The sequence below is a fragment of the Rhipicephalus microplus genome, chromosome X, assembly GCF_043290135.1.
Source record: "Rhipicephalus microplus isolate Deutch F79 chromosome X, USDA_Rmic, whole genome shotgun sequence".
Lineage (NCBI taxonomy): Eukaryota > Metazoa > Arthropoda > Arachnida > Ixodida > Ixodidae > Rhipicephalus > Rhipicephalus microplus.
The window spans coordinates 55,159,170-55,173,935 of NC_134710.1; the positions used below are offsets into that span (position 1 = coordinate 55,159,170).

Sequence of the window (14,766 nt, forward strand, 5' to 3'; positions counted from 1 at the left end):
AGTCTGGTGGTTTTTATTTTTTGTTTTTTTATCGGGGAACCAATAAGCCAACGGCGGGACCATCTTTGAGAAATCTGCAATTCTGTTAGGCCATTGGGCCGTACCGATTTGATGAAACTAATATCAGCAGAGTATGCTACCCAACCTTCTCTTTGATTCCGCACGTCTCGTTTGCTTCTTTCTCCACAGGACCCATTGCTGGCGCCCTGAGCCGTACGTTGTCCATGAGAGCAATCGTGACGACGGGAGTCATCGTCACAGGCATCGCAATCAGCTGCTGCTTCTTCGCAGAGAACATTGTGGTCATCGTCATACTAGTGGGAATATTTTACGGCGAGTATAAATTTTCAACACACAGTAACATAGCGTCATTGGCCAAGGCCACCGAATCTATGCCTCAGCCGAGGTTTGCTTTTTTTCTGGCAAGGCATGTTCAAGAACGTTTGCATGCAACAATAGGAACTTTTAGCTTGCACGCATACTTTTTAACGTTATTTGACGTATGCATGTGGGAGGTAGGTGTAACCTTAAGAAACAAGAAGAGAGCAGAGTGGATTAGGGAACAAACGGGGGTTAAGGATATCATAGCTGAAATCAAGAAGAGGAAGTGGACATGGGCCGGGCATTTAGAGCGTAGACAGGATAACCGCTGGTCGTTAAGGGTAACAAACTGGATTCCCAGAGAAGGCAAGTGTGTTAGGGGGAGACAGAAGGTTAGGTGGGCAGATGAGATTAAGAAGTTTGCGGGTATAAATTGGCAGCAGCAAGCACAGGACCGGGTTAACTGGTGGAACATAGGAGAGGCCTTTGTCCTGCAGTGGACGTAGTCAGGCTGATGATGATGATGATTATGATACTTTTTAACATTACCGTGTTACCGGAACGCGTGTTCTGGAAAAGCTTTAGCTCCCCATCCGCAAAGGTTTACGTACGTACGTAAACGTTTACCTTTACGCTTGCGCAAACAAATAAACGCTGAATATCACTACATCTAAACCACGGTTGATTTGGATAATATCGAATCAATGCTGTGACAAAATGATAAGAGATTTTTAATGTGTACAGACGAATTCCACCGAATACGAAAATGCAGTGGCGCTTTCGTGCAGACGTTTGGTTTCGCGCGGTATAGGCGGAAGCCGCTGCGCCTAGTTGCCGTTGTATTGCGGCTCGCGCATGCGCTGTTTGTCGTCGTGCAAAAAGCAAAAGCTGTACTGACGAGCTGTCACGGGGAGTTACGCGGGAAGGTGCAAGAAAGATTGATTGAGCCTTTTTTTTTTCTCATTTTCTCTTTATGAAGACCGTCGCAAAAAATTTGCCGCATGCAGCTGTAAAACGCGATCAAGAACACGCCTTCAGCGTCGTTTTATCGGTGTTGTTTTGGAGTGGCTTACCCAGCATAAATTATTTAGCTCTGTCAAGCGTGCCGCACCACATTTTATGGAATAAGCCTTGCGGGGAGGCACAGCACGTTTATCTCAAAGCACGTTGTGGATAGAACTGTCATATGCGGATAATTCTTCGCGGTTTCCATTGCTTATATAACTGCAGAAACCTTCGACGCGTCAAAAGGGTTGGTTATACTCGCGTGAACAAAAGCTGTCACTTGGTCACAGAGCATATGTTTCTTTTCGGGGTTCATTAAAGCGGCCGCGAACGAAAGAACGACTTCGACTTTGCTTTTCCCGATTGTGTGCGGCTGCAATATAACACCGGGTGTATCGGGTTCTGGTTACGGTGTGCTTCGAGAGATTTCCCATCTTTTCGAATTGCCGAAAAACAGCACCCGGGAAGCTTGCCGGGTCTGTTTATAGGCTGCACGCATTTCGTGGTGTTGAATTGCGCGTACGGAGGGAGCCGTGGACTTGGCAGGTACGTAACCGCATTATCCATAGCATGTAGTTGAAGCATTATCGCTAACGTATTCAGGGTGAAAGTGTCACCAAGATCGCTCTTGTCGTTTGTGTACCTATAATATTATAATTGTCGTTTAAGCGCACGAAGGAACACAAAGAAACAGGGCACAGGCGCTTTTCCCCTGTTGCTTTGTGTTCCTTCGTGCGCTTAAACGACATTTATACCATGCGTATTCAACTAACCCAACTTTCGATTCTGTTGCGTTTGTGTTAAATTCGCACAGCGTAGACAGAATTTTTTTCCAGTGAAGGAAGGGGGAGCCCCTCTTTCATCTTATGTGTGGGCTGGGCTAACAGATGTGTTTGAGTATAATTTTGGAGTCTGTATAAGCCATGGCAAAAAAAAAAATTGTGGTGGTAATGGCGGGGGGGGGGGGGGGAGTGAGGAGGAGAGTGTGCACAAGCCTACAGTGTGCCATCACTTGCTCTGCTTCTCACCTAAGGGTTCAGCTGAATCAAGGTATTTTCCAGATCAATGCTAATTCTTCCAAGGGGCCTTCATGCGCAAGATATGGAACACCACGTGTAGTTAAAGGAAGTGCGTAAACATGAAAGATGTACCACGAAAATGAGATAAATGGTACCTAAATTGTTCTTTTACAAGTAGGCAATGCACGCAACTAATTTATTATGAGGAATAAAACATAGCGGCGTATGTGGGAATACAAGAAGGCATTAGTTTCTTTCACGAAGGGCAATTAAGTCAGTGTATTAATAGAAAATTATTGTTTTATTTAAATACAACCAGAGTTATCGTAAAACAAGTACGTGAGCTAGAAATGTTCAATAAAGAAGTTTACACAAAAAAAGAGAGCACACAAAATGCAGTAAATATATATAACGGCAATCGGCCCAGCCTCGGGCAGTAAGCTGCCTTTTGTAAATAGCATTCACAAAAACGAACTGTAGAAACCAGCACCGAATTTGAAAGAATATCACTGGCAGTTGGGCGAGTTGGTTTGGGCTCATAGTTAAGAATGGTGAAAAAAAAAAAAAAACACTGGACACAAGAAGATGAGAATAGCAGCATGGGATCCAGTCATATGTATACCGGTGCATTCAAAGAATATGCCGGTATATATTGTACCTTCACAAAGAGCTTCTCTAGTTTTAATGCCTAAATTACACAATGTGCTTTTTTGTACGTTAACGCTGCTTCGCACGCTTGACCTTGATGAAGCACATGAAAGACTGAGAAAGATGCACAGCGCAAAACGTTGGGAGGGTTTATGGGGAAAAAAAAGTATGCGACTATCAGTTGTGAACGGTTGAAAAAGCTTCCTGAAGGACTTGACTGATTACACGAGACCTTTGGAAACGCACCTCACAAAACATAAAGCAGACTACCCGATTTGATTGATTGATATGTGGGGTTTAACGTCCCAAAACCACTACATGATTATGAGAGACGCCGTAGTGGAGGGCTTCGGAAATTTCGACCACCTGGGGTTCTTTAACGTGCACCGAAATCTGAATACACGGGCCTACAACATTTCCGCCTCCATCGGAAATGCAGCCGCCGCAGCCGGGATTTGAGCCCGCGACCTGCGGGTCAGCAGCCGAGTACTTTAGCCACTAGACCACCGCGGCGGGGCCGCAGCAGACTACCCGAAGAAATGGTCGCAGAATGCGTGCAAGCTCAACATACACGCAGCATTGGACGAGTGCGCAGACTCGCGCATGCGTACAAACACATGCAGGCGCACAACTTTACATAACGAACCAGCAACAACGTACCCTTCCTGAAGCACAAGTGCGAGCGTAGCCGTGTACGAGGGAGAGTACATAGACCAACCCGATGCAGATGAACCTCCTATAGCGCCTCAGCAGCATACGACTGGCAAAGCAGAGCAGCAAGTTTCCCGAGAACTTATGGTCAATATCATACAGTAGAACGAACTTCTGCAACGGGTGGTACACGATGGACTTGCATCACAAAGTTGCCACGCTGCCGTTTGAGATTGGTTGTGTAGTGGCAGGAGAATAGCTTTCTGGATTGGTTGCCGGTAGAATGGTAATAGTGAGACGTGATGCAGTGCTGTCAGCAGCAGAGGTAATCCGACTGGGACACACACAGTGGCACCGTGTGCTTGCCGCTCTGGCGGTGCAGCTTACACGAAGTTAATCGATGCACGCAAACGACAGTGTATACATAAGGGCTCGTTTTCCCGTGTTTCGACACAATATTAATGAGATCTAACAGACAGTAATGCCAAAGAATGTACAGTTATTAGAACCAATGGAATTTAAATAAGAAGAAAGAAAAGTGGATGAAAGAATAACCAGCCGTGAGCAGGAACCGAACCTACGACCTTCGAATAACGCGTTTGATGCTCTAACCACCGAGCTACCACAGCGGCCTTCCCTCCATCCACTTTTTTGGGTTTATATGTGAATTTAGAAGTAGGAGTGACAGTCAGCGCCTTCTACAAGCCAAGCGACGAGTGTGAACCACTCTTTTATGCGCATGTTTGGCGTCACGTAGCACATGAACTTATTACGAGCGGGCGGCTGATTAATAGTCCCGCGTATACAACCTAATGACACCAAGTCTGCCAGTACGAGACCCTCGTTAAATGAAATAAGGGAAAGAAGTGTATACCTAAGGGCTCGTTTTTCCGTGTTTTGACACAATATTAATGAGATCTAACAGACAGTAATGCCAAGGAATGTACAGGGGAAGTTATTAGAACCAATGGAATGTATATAAGAAGAAGTAAAAGTGGATGAAAGAATAACCATGCCGTGAGTAGGAATATATATATATATATATATATATATATATATATATATATATATATATATATATATATATATATATATATGGCCTCCGAGACGAGCACGCACATAGAAGTGGTCTCGGAGGCTAGAAAATAGCCTTCGAGACATCCTTTTCTGTGGTCTCTCATTTCTGAGACTGCGAAGGTTCCCAAGGACCGTTTGGAGCGCTGCGTACCCAAATCAGCCGCAGGGGCCTATGAGGGTGCCCTCTCTTAACTTTTTATATGCTACTCTATAGGCCGACCTGCGAGTGTGAAACTAATATTCCAGATGCAAACGACACTTCGCACCCGGGCGCGATTCGATGCGAAAGTATAGTTGTAAAGAAATGACATCCGAAATTAGCCGATATCCATGTCGGAAGCTGAAAGAGCCCACTGTTAGCTGTTGCCTGCCTAGTGTTGCGCTGACCCTGCCCGATGTTAGCTACGCCTCGACACCCTAACCAGTTATTTCCGCTTCCGGCATGGAGACGACCCGATGTGGCCAAGGCACGAGGTACCGAACTGAATGCAACGATTGCACCCACTCGGCCAAATCAGGTTTAAAACTGATCACTTTTGCAGCTAGGGAAAGTTAATGGCCGTGCCACGCCATAGGTGTGCGTGGGGCCCACCTCAAACAGTTGCCGAAGCTATAGAAGTAACCTCGTTGAACCACGGGGCATTTCCACGAGCTCTGCGTTGTTTAGGCTTGACCTACATGGGATTGGGAAGACGAACGGCACGCTGGCACAACTTTGTCGAAACGTACGCCACAGCAGCTCAACTGTGGTGGCATCATACAGACGGCGTAAAGGCACTCACTTGAGAAGGGTTTTACACAGCTGCCAGAGATTACATTCTCGGAGAGAACCACATATACGTGGTTCGACATGTACGCTCGATCGACAAGCGTGCAATAGGCATGCACTCTTTAACGGAAGGAACAAGGCGCAACCGACGCGAACACGAAAGTGACGTGGATGAACGCCTACCAACTAGTGATACTTATTCAAAGGAAGCGGAAATACATATAATCTCACATTTCGATCGACAGCGCTAATCACATTGTGGTCTTTAAGCGATAAAATTATGTACGTGCCGACGTATCTTTAACAAAAACGGAAATGTGATCGATGACGTGATGTATAAGGCCAAAATAACATGTACATTAAACAGAACTTTTGTACTGATTACAGCAACAAAATCTACAAACAGATAACACAGCACCATTCATTAAGAAGAACATTTTCACTATGCAGGAAAATGATGCTGCATCAAATATAATCGGCTAAGGCGGACGGCATATCAAAAGTACAATAAATAGTGAAACAGTGTTGGTGTTTCTCCAGTACGTTTTATCATTTACGATTTTGTTCCCAACGTGTACGCACGGCACAGCCACTCAGCGAAAATGAGTGACAAAATATACCTCCTTACAGACTCAATTTTGTGTTGTAGGCCCGCGTGTACTCAGATTTGGGTGCACGTTAAAGAACCCCAGGTGGTCGAAATTTCCGGAGCCCTCCACTACGGCGTCTCTCATAATCAAATGGTGGTTTTGGGCTGTTAAACCCCGCAAATCAATCAATCAATCAGTCAGACTCAATTTTGTTACGTCTCACGGTATCAAGGTTTTCAAGCTGATTCGTGGGACTAAGCAGCATGGTTAAAAAGAATTTTTGCTGAATAGCTGGCGCATTTTGTTATGTCTGCGTATTTTTTTGTGAATTGGGCGACCATTCGCTTTAATGTTTTCGTCCGTCAGGTCACGGTATCGAATCCCGGCTGCGGCGGCTGCATTTTCGATGGAGGCGAAAATAATGTAGACCCGTGTGCTCAGATTTGGGTGCACGTTAAAGAACCCGAGGTGGTCGAAATTTCCAGAGCCCTCCACTACGGCCTTTCTCGTAATTATATGGTGGTGTTGGGTCGTCTCACGGCGAGCGAAACGACCATTCAATGCTAATATGTAACCAGCAGCAAGATTGCGACCCCCGTTTCCTTCAAGGCGATTACGCGAGAGCTGGTAATCGCCTCGAAGAGGGAGGGGTTGCAAGCTTGCCGTTCTATATCAGCAACGAATGGTTGTTTTGCTCGCCGTGACATGACGCGAAAAGAGACTGTGGTTGCTCTCGCTCCCGCTTGAACGCGCTGCCAGCAGCCGCCGGAGCGTGCAGGCTGCGCGCTCCCGTGTTCCCTTTCATAAAAATCGACACTGTACAACTTTCGCTGTCAAAATTGCGACAGCTCTTCATCCGCATACCTAGAGTAATCCACGTCTTCCACTTGCTTGTGCAATCTTTCATCTAATACTCGCCAACGAAGAATAGGATGCTTAACTTTGAGCGATATTGATCGATGAAGTAGCTCGATTAACTAGTCTGCCGTGGTCCTCGGCTGATGACCTGAAAGTCATGGGTTCGAACCTGGCCGCCACAGTTCGGTGGAGGCGAAACGCTTTAGAGGCCCTGCGCGATGTCGGTAGAACCCCAGATGGTCGAATTTTCCAGAGCTCTTCCCTACAGTATTCCTTATAATCATATCGTGATTTTGGGACGTGAAAGCCCATATAATATTATTCGTACTCTACCGGCGCTTCTCTCAGGGATCTGTGACATTGAGCTTGGGATGCTTTCGATAAACTGTCCGAAAAATAGAACTCTTCGTGTTAGAGCACATCTATGTCAAGCGACCGAGGCAAAGTAATATTAGGCATGGCATACCCGAAGACATGGAATTAATTCTGACCACATAAATATTTTATTTAGCGTGCTCCTGAATATACATTGTGTACACTATAGCGTTCTTAATATGCACGTCTCAATAAATACATGAGTGCTCAAGCTTAGCAGCTTTATAGTGAACTAAAGTATGGTATAGTTCGCTACTGAAGTGTAACGTCATATGTCTGTCAAGTTACTGTGGTGTATAAGAGAAGCTGCCGATAAACATGATGTCTAACGGTGCAGCTTGTAAATCGAGATTTGCATTTCCGATGGAGGCGGAAATGTTGTAGGCCCGTGTGCTCAGATTTGGGTGCACGTTAAAGAACCCCAGGTGGTCGAAATTTCCGGAGCCCTCCACTACGGCGTCTCTCATAATCATATAGTGGTTTTGGGACGTTAAACCCCACAAATCAATCAATCAAATCGAGATTGAAACCTTATATATACACAGAAAGATGCCAACTCATTTTTTATAATTCTACTTTCGCAGGCGCCGGGACGGGTATGGTGTGCAATCTGACGCCAATGTTGCTAACGCAACACTTCGAGAACCATCGAGCCATAGCCTGCGGTGTGGCCTACTCGGGCTCTACCATCGGCTCTTTTTTCTGGCCCGCACTGCTTGAGTACCTCATCAACGAGTTCGGCCTGCGGGGAGCACTGCTCATCTTCGGCGGAACCATACTGCACGGCGTCATGGGCTCCATCTTGTTGACGCCCCTCGCCTATGCGAAGCAAAGCGAAGTCGACACCGCCAAGCCGGCCGGCGAGGACGAAAAAGTGCTGGAGCCGCTACGCGAGAAGTGCCAGAGCCTCGACTTCCATCCTTTCCAGAACGGCCACACAAACCCGCACGGTGGCAACATAGGAAGACGCTACTCTTCGCGCATGTCCGTTCGCTCGGCCCTCGGGGACAACGACAGCGCGTGCGCAGTATCCGTGTCCGGCCTCTGCATGGTGGTCTCCGACGGGGAGATGTGGCACAGCCGGGAGGAACATCTCGACCGTAGGTGTAGTCCGGCCCCCAGTCTGAGGAAGCTGAACGAGGCCAGCCCGCTGGCACCGCTGTGGGAAGCCGGATCAGTGCCCGACACGGCTCAGAACACCGAGAAGCAGTCTATCGTGTCCACGACGACCGACGACGATGCTGCTCGTTCTTCTCTGTGCGCTAACATCACTCGCGTTGTTCTAAAGGACCTGAGGCTGCTGGGCAACAAATACTTCATCTTAGTGACCACCTCGGCGGTGGGATTTTTCTTTGTGTTTAGCACATTCATTATTATCATTCCTGATTACGCCGCTGACAAGGGCCTGCCGATAAGCGATGGGGTGTTTCTTCTCTCCGTGTATGGTATAGCGGACCTGTTTAGCAAGCCGATCCCTGGTCTTTTGGCATACAAGAAAATAATGGACAACAGAGGTATCTTTATTAGTGGCGGCATCATCACGGGCTTGACAATGATTGTGATGCCATTTATGGACAGCTACTGGTTCTTTGTGGTGATGACTCTACTGTTCGGCCTTGTGACCGGTGGGCTCATATTTATGACTCCCGTCCTGCTCACCGAGTTTCTTGGAGCCAAGTTAGCAGTCATGGCCTTTGGAATGTGCAACCTGTTCATCGGCATTACTTGCCTCCTGAGACCGTTCATTATAGGTGAGACCAAATGTCTCCGAACTTTTTCTAATGACACAAAGTATAAAAAACAAAGTATTTATTTATCGGTGTATTTGTTTAGTTATTTAGATTTGCTGCATGGTCACGCATCAAGGAAGCACCTGAGCTGCTCCTCTGGTTCAATAAACTAGCTTCGTGCCTTTCTGCTCTCAGAATTCAGATCTCATAACATTTCCAGTAGACAAGCAGGCTCCAGTGTATCGCAGTGCCAATGTGTGAATCGAAACCGAAGCATTGGACCGCTGGACTTTAAAAAAAACTGCACAAGATGGGTAATATTAAGCGGGCTGCTGCTGCTGGCCAGTTGAAATAAACTTTTTGGCTGAAATTCATGCTCACAAACTGGTGAACGATGGGCGCACGTGACTTATTTGTTCACCGAAGGAGACAAAATTATTTCTCATAGAAAAAAACACACACAGAGTAAAGTGTTTTTGAAAAGCATGAGTACCATGCGTGGGTGCCATGGTACTCATTGAAACAACAAAAGAAAAAGAAAAGGCTGCGAAAAGATATTCCCACACAACTACTGTAGTTAAACACGTGCTTTTGGTTCTTCTTCCAGGTTACTTCAAGGACAACTGGCACAGCTATAACGGCCTCTTCTACACAATGGCGGTAGCATGCATTCTCTCTTCGCTCAGCTGGTACGTTCCACCAGTAGTGAACAAAGTATGGACGTTTGTGAGCAGACCAAAGGAATCTATCCAGCCACAAGAAGTCTGAAGATTTCACATGTGCCAGGGCAGGACGTTGTTGGAATGTATGGCGCTTTACGGAACCGTGAGGCTGACACCATGGACGCCGCTATTGCGCGCGAATCGAACTCGCCTGTGGCGCTGTACTTCTGTTGTGTCTCGTGAACTGTACGGATGGCTGCACAGCACAGAAACGGATACCAGATAGGCGCTCCTCATTTTTCCTCATCGCGAACACGGACTGCGACGGCCACTCCATTGTTGTTCAGCTGTGATGTGCATATGCATACTCGTTTGCCGCCTAACCCATATTGAGACCATCTGAAATAATTATTTTTTCATTATTAAATATGTCACTGTTGCTGCCTGGGTTGTCGTTTATCCATATCAACTCAGAGTATACCCCACTCTTTGACAGATAACTGACAGATTTCTGAAGTTTGTGGTAAAACACACTGAGCTAAGGCAGAAAATTGGTTTTGTTGGAAGGCATGCGTATTTTAATTGCCCATAAAAACAACTATGCCAACCTAGACACGGGATTCTCGAGCTTTCAGCGTTGCGACAAAAAAAAATAATTATATGCTTAAGCATAAAGACGTCCCTGAATTCCCTGCCAAACATTTTTTTTAAAAAGAAGCCTTGCAAGAATTTGACCGTTTTTTTTTAATTTCCTTCTTCCTTTGCACTCATCAAAATTGTGGCCACATTCCTTCCACCTAAGCATGAACTTATAAGAAGAAAATAATTTATTGAAATAGAGATAGTGCCTAAACTCATGCGCAAATGAAGTGCACACAGACAATTTTTTTTTTCGTCTGTAAATAGTCTTACTATATACCCCTAGACTCGCATAACAGCAGACAGCGCAAGAATTTTTTTTTTTCTTCCGCTCCTCAGATACGACCTAGATTTGTGCGAACGGCTGGGTGGTGCCTAGGTCAACACCAAAAGGTAATTGAATTTCGAAGCTTAACTGTTGCATTATTCCAGCCGTATTCATGCGGGTACGTTTAGTGTCAAATAGCATGCAATGCGATACAGCTATAGATAGATGTGTCGCCACATGTGTGTTACACACATGTCCGATATATGCTACATCAATAACATTATAAACGATATGCAATGGCTAAGGTATTACTAGCGTATATATATATATATATATATATATGGTTGAATACACTAAGACTGTCCGATTGTTTCGCCCAAGCCGGAACATGCTTGTGGTTGTGTAAAAACAAAACGATGCAGTTCAGGAGTCCCTGCGCATACAGGCGTGACTTGAGCGGCGAAGTGCGGTTAAGCGAGGCGCGTTGAGCCTTGTTTGCCAGGGAACGCCGTCGGCATTCGTGGACGGGACAGGAACTGTTGCCGAAGCGCAGTCATGCACATTTCAACAGGTTGCCTTGTCCCAGGACCGACATACGATACGCAGCGTTGCACGCTGTTGTGCCGTCCTCGTGGCACGCTCGCACTTTCGACACCCGTGTCGCTATGCGACGCTCCCAACCCCGCCTTCCATTAGAGGCACTTGCAAAACAGTGCGGCTGCCCGTTGCTGCGGCATTGGCACGTCGACGCTACTTTATGGGCGTCCATTTCGTCGAGTTGACACCAGAGGTTAAAGCGGCCTGGCTGGAGGCCTCTTGACGCTCCCCTGTGCTTTTGAATGAGACTGAAGCACTCGGCAGCTCCTCCTCGACTTTCTCGCTCCACCGCTCCTCACGTTTCTCAACCATTCTGAGGCGCCCAAAGGCCGAATTGGCAACAGGTTAAAGATCTCGCTTCAATAATACGTGTGGTTTAAGGTCCCACGACCGCGATTTCAAGCCTCTCTCCTGATAATCTCAACTACTTCGTGTTTATCGCCAATCGTTTTAGAATTGTACTTAGTTTTGCTCTGCAATTGTTTAACATATGTAAAGCATTGTGTTTTCTTTTTTATCTTGTTCTAGTTCGTTCATGTGATTTCTGATTCCTGTCTCCTGTGTAAACTTATTTGCTTTTATTCATTTTTTTTTGTTGAACATTGTACCCTATCTTGTTACTTGTCCCCCCTTATGTAATGCCTTCGGGCCTTTAAGGGCGAAATAAATGAAATGAAATTAGATATGATAATGAGAGACGCCGCAGTGGAGGGCTCCGGAAATTTTGACCCCCTATATGTCTCGTCAGCGTGAACCTAAATCTAAGTACACGAAAAAGATAAAGCTTCCGATGACTGACGCCGCTTGTAAGCAGCAAATTTAGGCAATTTTAAAATAGATTACGCAAAGCCCAGCGCCAGTATTTGTAGCCGCTGCGCATGCGTCATAAGCTATCCGTTTGGGTACACACATTCAGTTACGCAAATAGCGCTCCATACCCAATGCTCTGCGTGTTTTTTTTTTCAGGAACTGCCTAACGCAGCGGGCAATTTGGAGGCAGCAGGGAAAGAGAGATTTATACAGCTCGCGATACGTATTGAGCGCATCCCTATGGGGAAAAAAACACGTTTACGTAAAGTGCAGGCGAGTGCTTGTGTATGTTTTGAAAGATGCGTTTACCTACTCATAAAAATGCAGTTGCTTTGTGGAAAGCAGTTATACATCACTGCCACCATTTTTCCGTTTTCCTTAAACATATTTTTCAACCACTAGTTGCCAGCTGAGTGAATGCCCGGATAACTAAAAGTTCTTCAGTAATTCATCTGAAATCATAGAAATCCTGTTTCTGAGTACAAGTGCAGATTATTCGGTGAATATCGGAGGGACTGAAGAACTTCAAATGATTTGTGCTAAGTGAAGGTACAATGTTCACCCTTGAAGCAGCCGAAATTGTAACTTGAACCGTCTCGTTAGTAGTCGTTTTCACTCTGATGACTATCATCGCCGACTAGCTTGACAATATTCAACAGAAGTATAATGTGCGCTACAGCTACCTAATTAATAGTTATGCGAAACGCAAGTGCCAATTGGCGCAAACAAAACTCGTCATTAGTTCGACTATGGAACTAAAAAGTAATGATTCGCTTCCCCTAAAACGAACAGCACAACAGATTACCTGTATTTGGGTCTCTAAACATTTAGATAATGTTTGTTACGCTTTCTATATAAGGCGCGTCGTGAAGATAATCGAATAATTAAACTGTCAAAGACTATGCACTAAATGATACATCAACTTAATCACTGCTATGGAGTAGATTACGAACGGTCTCTTAGCTACAAATACGATAGGGTTTTTTAAGCGTGTATAGCGAATGGAAATTCTTCTACATTCAACATCTCGTAAATTACTGACTGGTAAATAACTTGACCCTCCCTATCTCTGCGCCTGTCCAACCAAAACACGAGAAACAACGCGACGAGGCGGGAAAACGTTTCAAAGGACGTGAAAATATCCGTGATTATACTTATATTTGAGAAAATGCAGCCATAAGCACTTCGCAATCTGATGCCGCGAAACTTGCGCGGTGCAACTTGAAGTTTACACCAAGCTGTGTTCGCCGTGAAGTGAGTGAATGTAGAAGGATAAAAATGGGAGGGGGGGGGGGGCATTATTCAGCGGAAAATCAGCCGAACGCGCTGCATAGCGCTACATATATATCCCTCGATCAGTGGTTCGTTCATCGAGCGCGTCGCGCGATCATACCCCTTTAAAAGTGGGAAGAGGGGTTCATTTCAGCGCTCCTTTGCCATATAAAATCAATTCTTGGAGCCGACTTTGCGTCCCCTTTCTCGGGTAAATAGAGGAGGGGCAGCTGCCCCTGCCCACCTCCCTCCTTGCATGCCTATGCATGGTGGCATGCAAAACTTGGGCACTTTAAAAAATGAATTGTACTATAACGCACCAATTTGGCTGGGGAGGTGACATCAGAAAATGTACTGCCTGGTTACTCACACAACACATTGTTGACGACAATAGTAATCAACATGCCTTAAATGATCGCATATTGTGGCAAACCAATTCGTTTTCTGACGTAAAATCAACACGCCAGTCGAATCGTCGATGGTTGCAAATAGCGCACCGTAAAGCATGTTTCATATTTCATTTTCATCTATTCATGATTTGTGTGTAGCGCACCAACCGATGATTTTAAAATTTTGTTATCGATATCACATATGTGAAGCATGTGAAGGCACTGGGATACTCGCACGTTTCTTCGATCGCACGAGCGATTGCGGTCGAAATCATTGCCGTTAGGGTGCAGGCATACAAAGTGTTGTATACATCTACATCACCTTCATGGTTCCTAGTCCATCTTTCTCATTTGTATATTGTAAAAAACTGCAACACGGTTTAAGTTAATCGTTGATTTGATCGATATGTGGGGTGCCAAAACCACTATATGATTACGAGAGACGCCGTATAGTGGAGGGCTCCGGAAACTCCGACCACCTGGGTTCTTCAACATTTTCGCCTCTATGGAAAATGCAGCCGCCGCTGCCGCCGGAATTCGATCCCGCGAGCTTCGGGTCAGCAGCCGAGTACTTAAGCCACTAGACAACCACGGCCCGGCTTGAGTTAAGGTCACGGCTAGAAAAATATTCCGGTCGTGTAGTCGAGTGCATCATTGATCCGCGCGTGCAAACACCATTGTGGGGGATTTTTTTTTTCAAAAGTGTATACTGACACGATTTTGAGACATCGAAAAAGGGAAATTGTTTCTTTGGCATGCGTCGCTGACGCGCTTCATACACTGGTGTCAGTCAACACGCATTAAATATTGTCTTTGATTTTAAAGTCTTCATCACTGAGCATCAGTAAGTTATAGCCCCACCGCAGCGGACATTATCCCGATGAGTCAACACAGTTGCACTAAGTTTGCGAATTCTGCGTCCTACATGCAGCCTAAATCACAGACATTGCTTTCGGAGTCACTAGAAACAATGACCTCATCGTCGTTTACTTGTACCACGAGCAGACGGCCGCATGTGCGTCGTGAATGGCTGTCTCCCCGTTATGTCCACCTGCCAAGACACATGATGGCGAAGGCGTCCCTTCG

At 45.8% G+C, this 14,766-nt stretch overlaps 1 protein-coding gene across 1 annotated transcript in view; it reads left to right on the forward strand.

Moving 5' to 3' along the window:
- Positions 1-10,146, forward strand: part of LOC119176055 (monocarboxylate transporter 5) — a 130,449-nt gene extending 120,303 nt beyond the window's left edge. The window contains exons 3-5 of the mRNA XM_037427165.2: positions 190-333; positions 7,898-9,064; positions 9,651-10,146. Coding sequence (XP_037283062.2) covers positions 190-333; positions 7,898-9,064; positions 9,651-9,811 — 1,472 coding nt within the window. The 3' untranslated portion in view covers positions 9,812-10,146. The remainder of the gene's footprint in view (positions 1-189; positions 334-7,897; positions 9,065-9,650) is intronic.
- Positions 10,147-14,766: the final 4,620 nt, after the last annotated feature.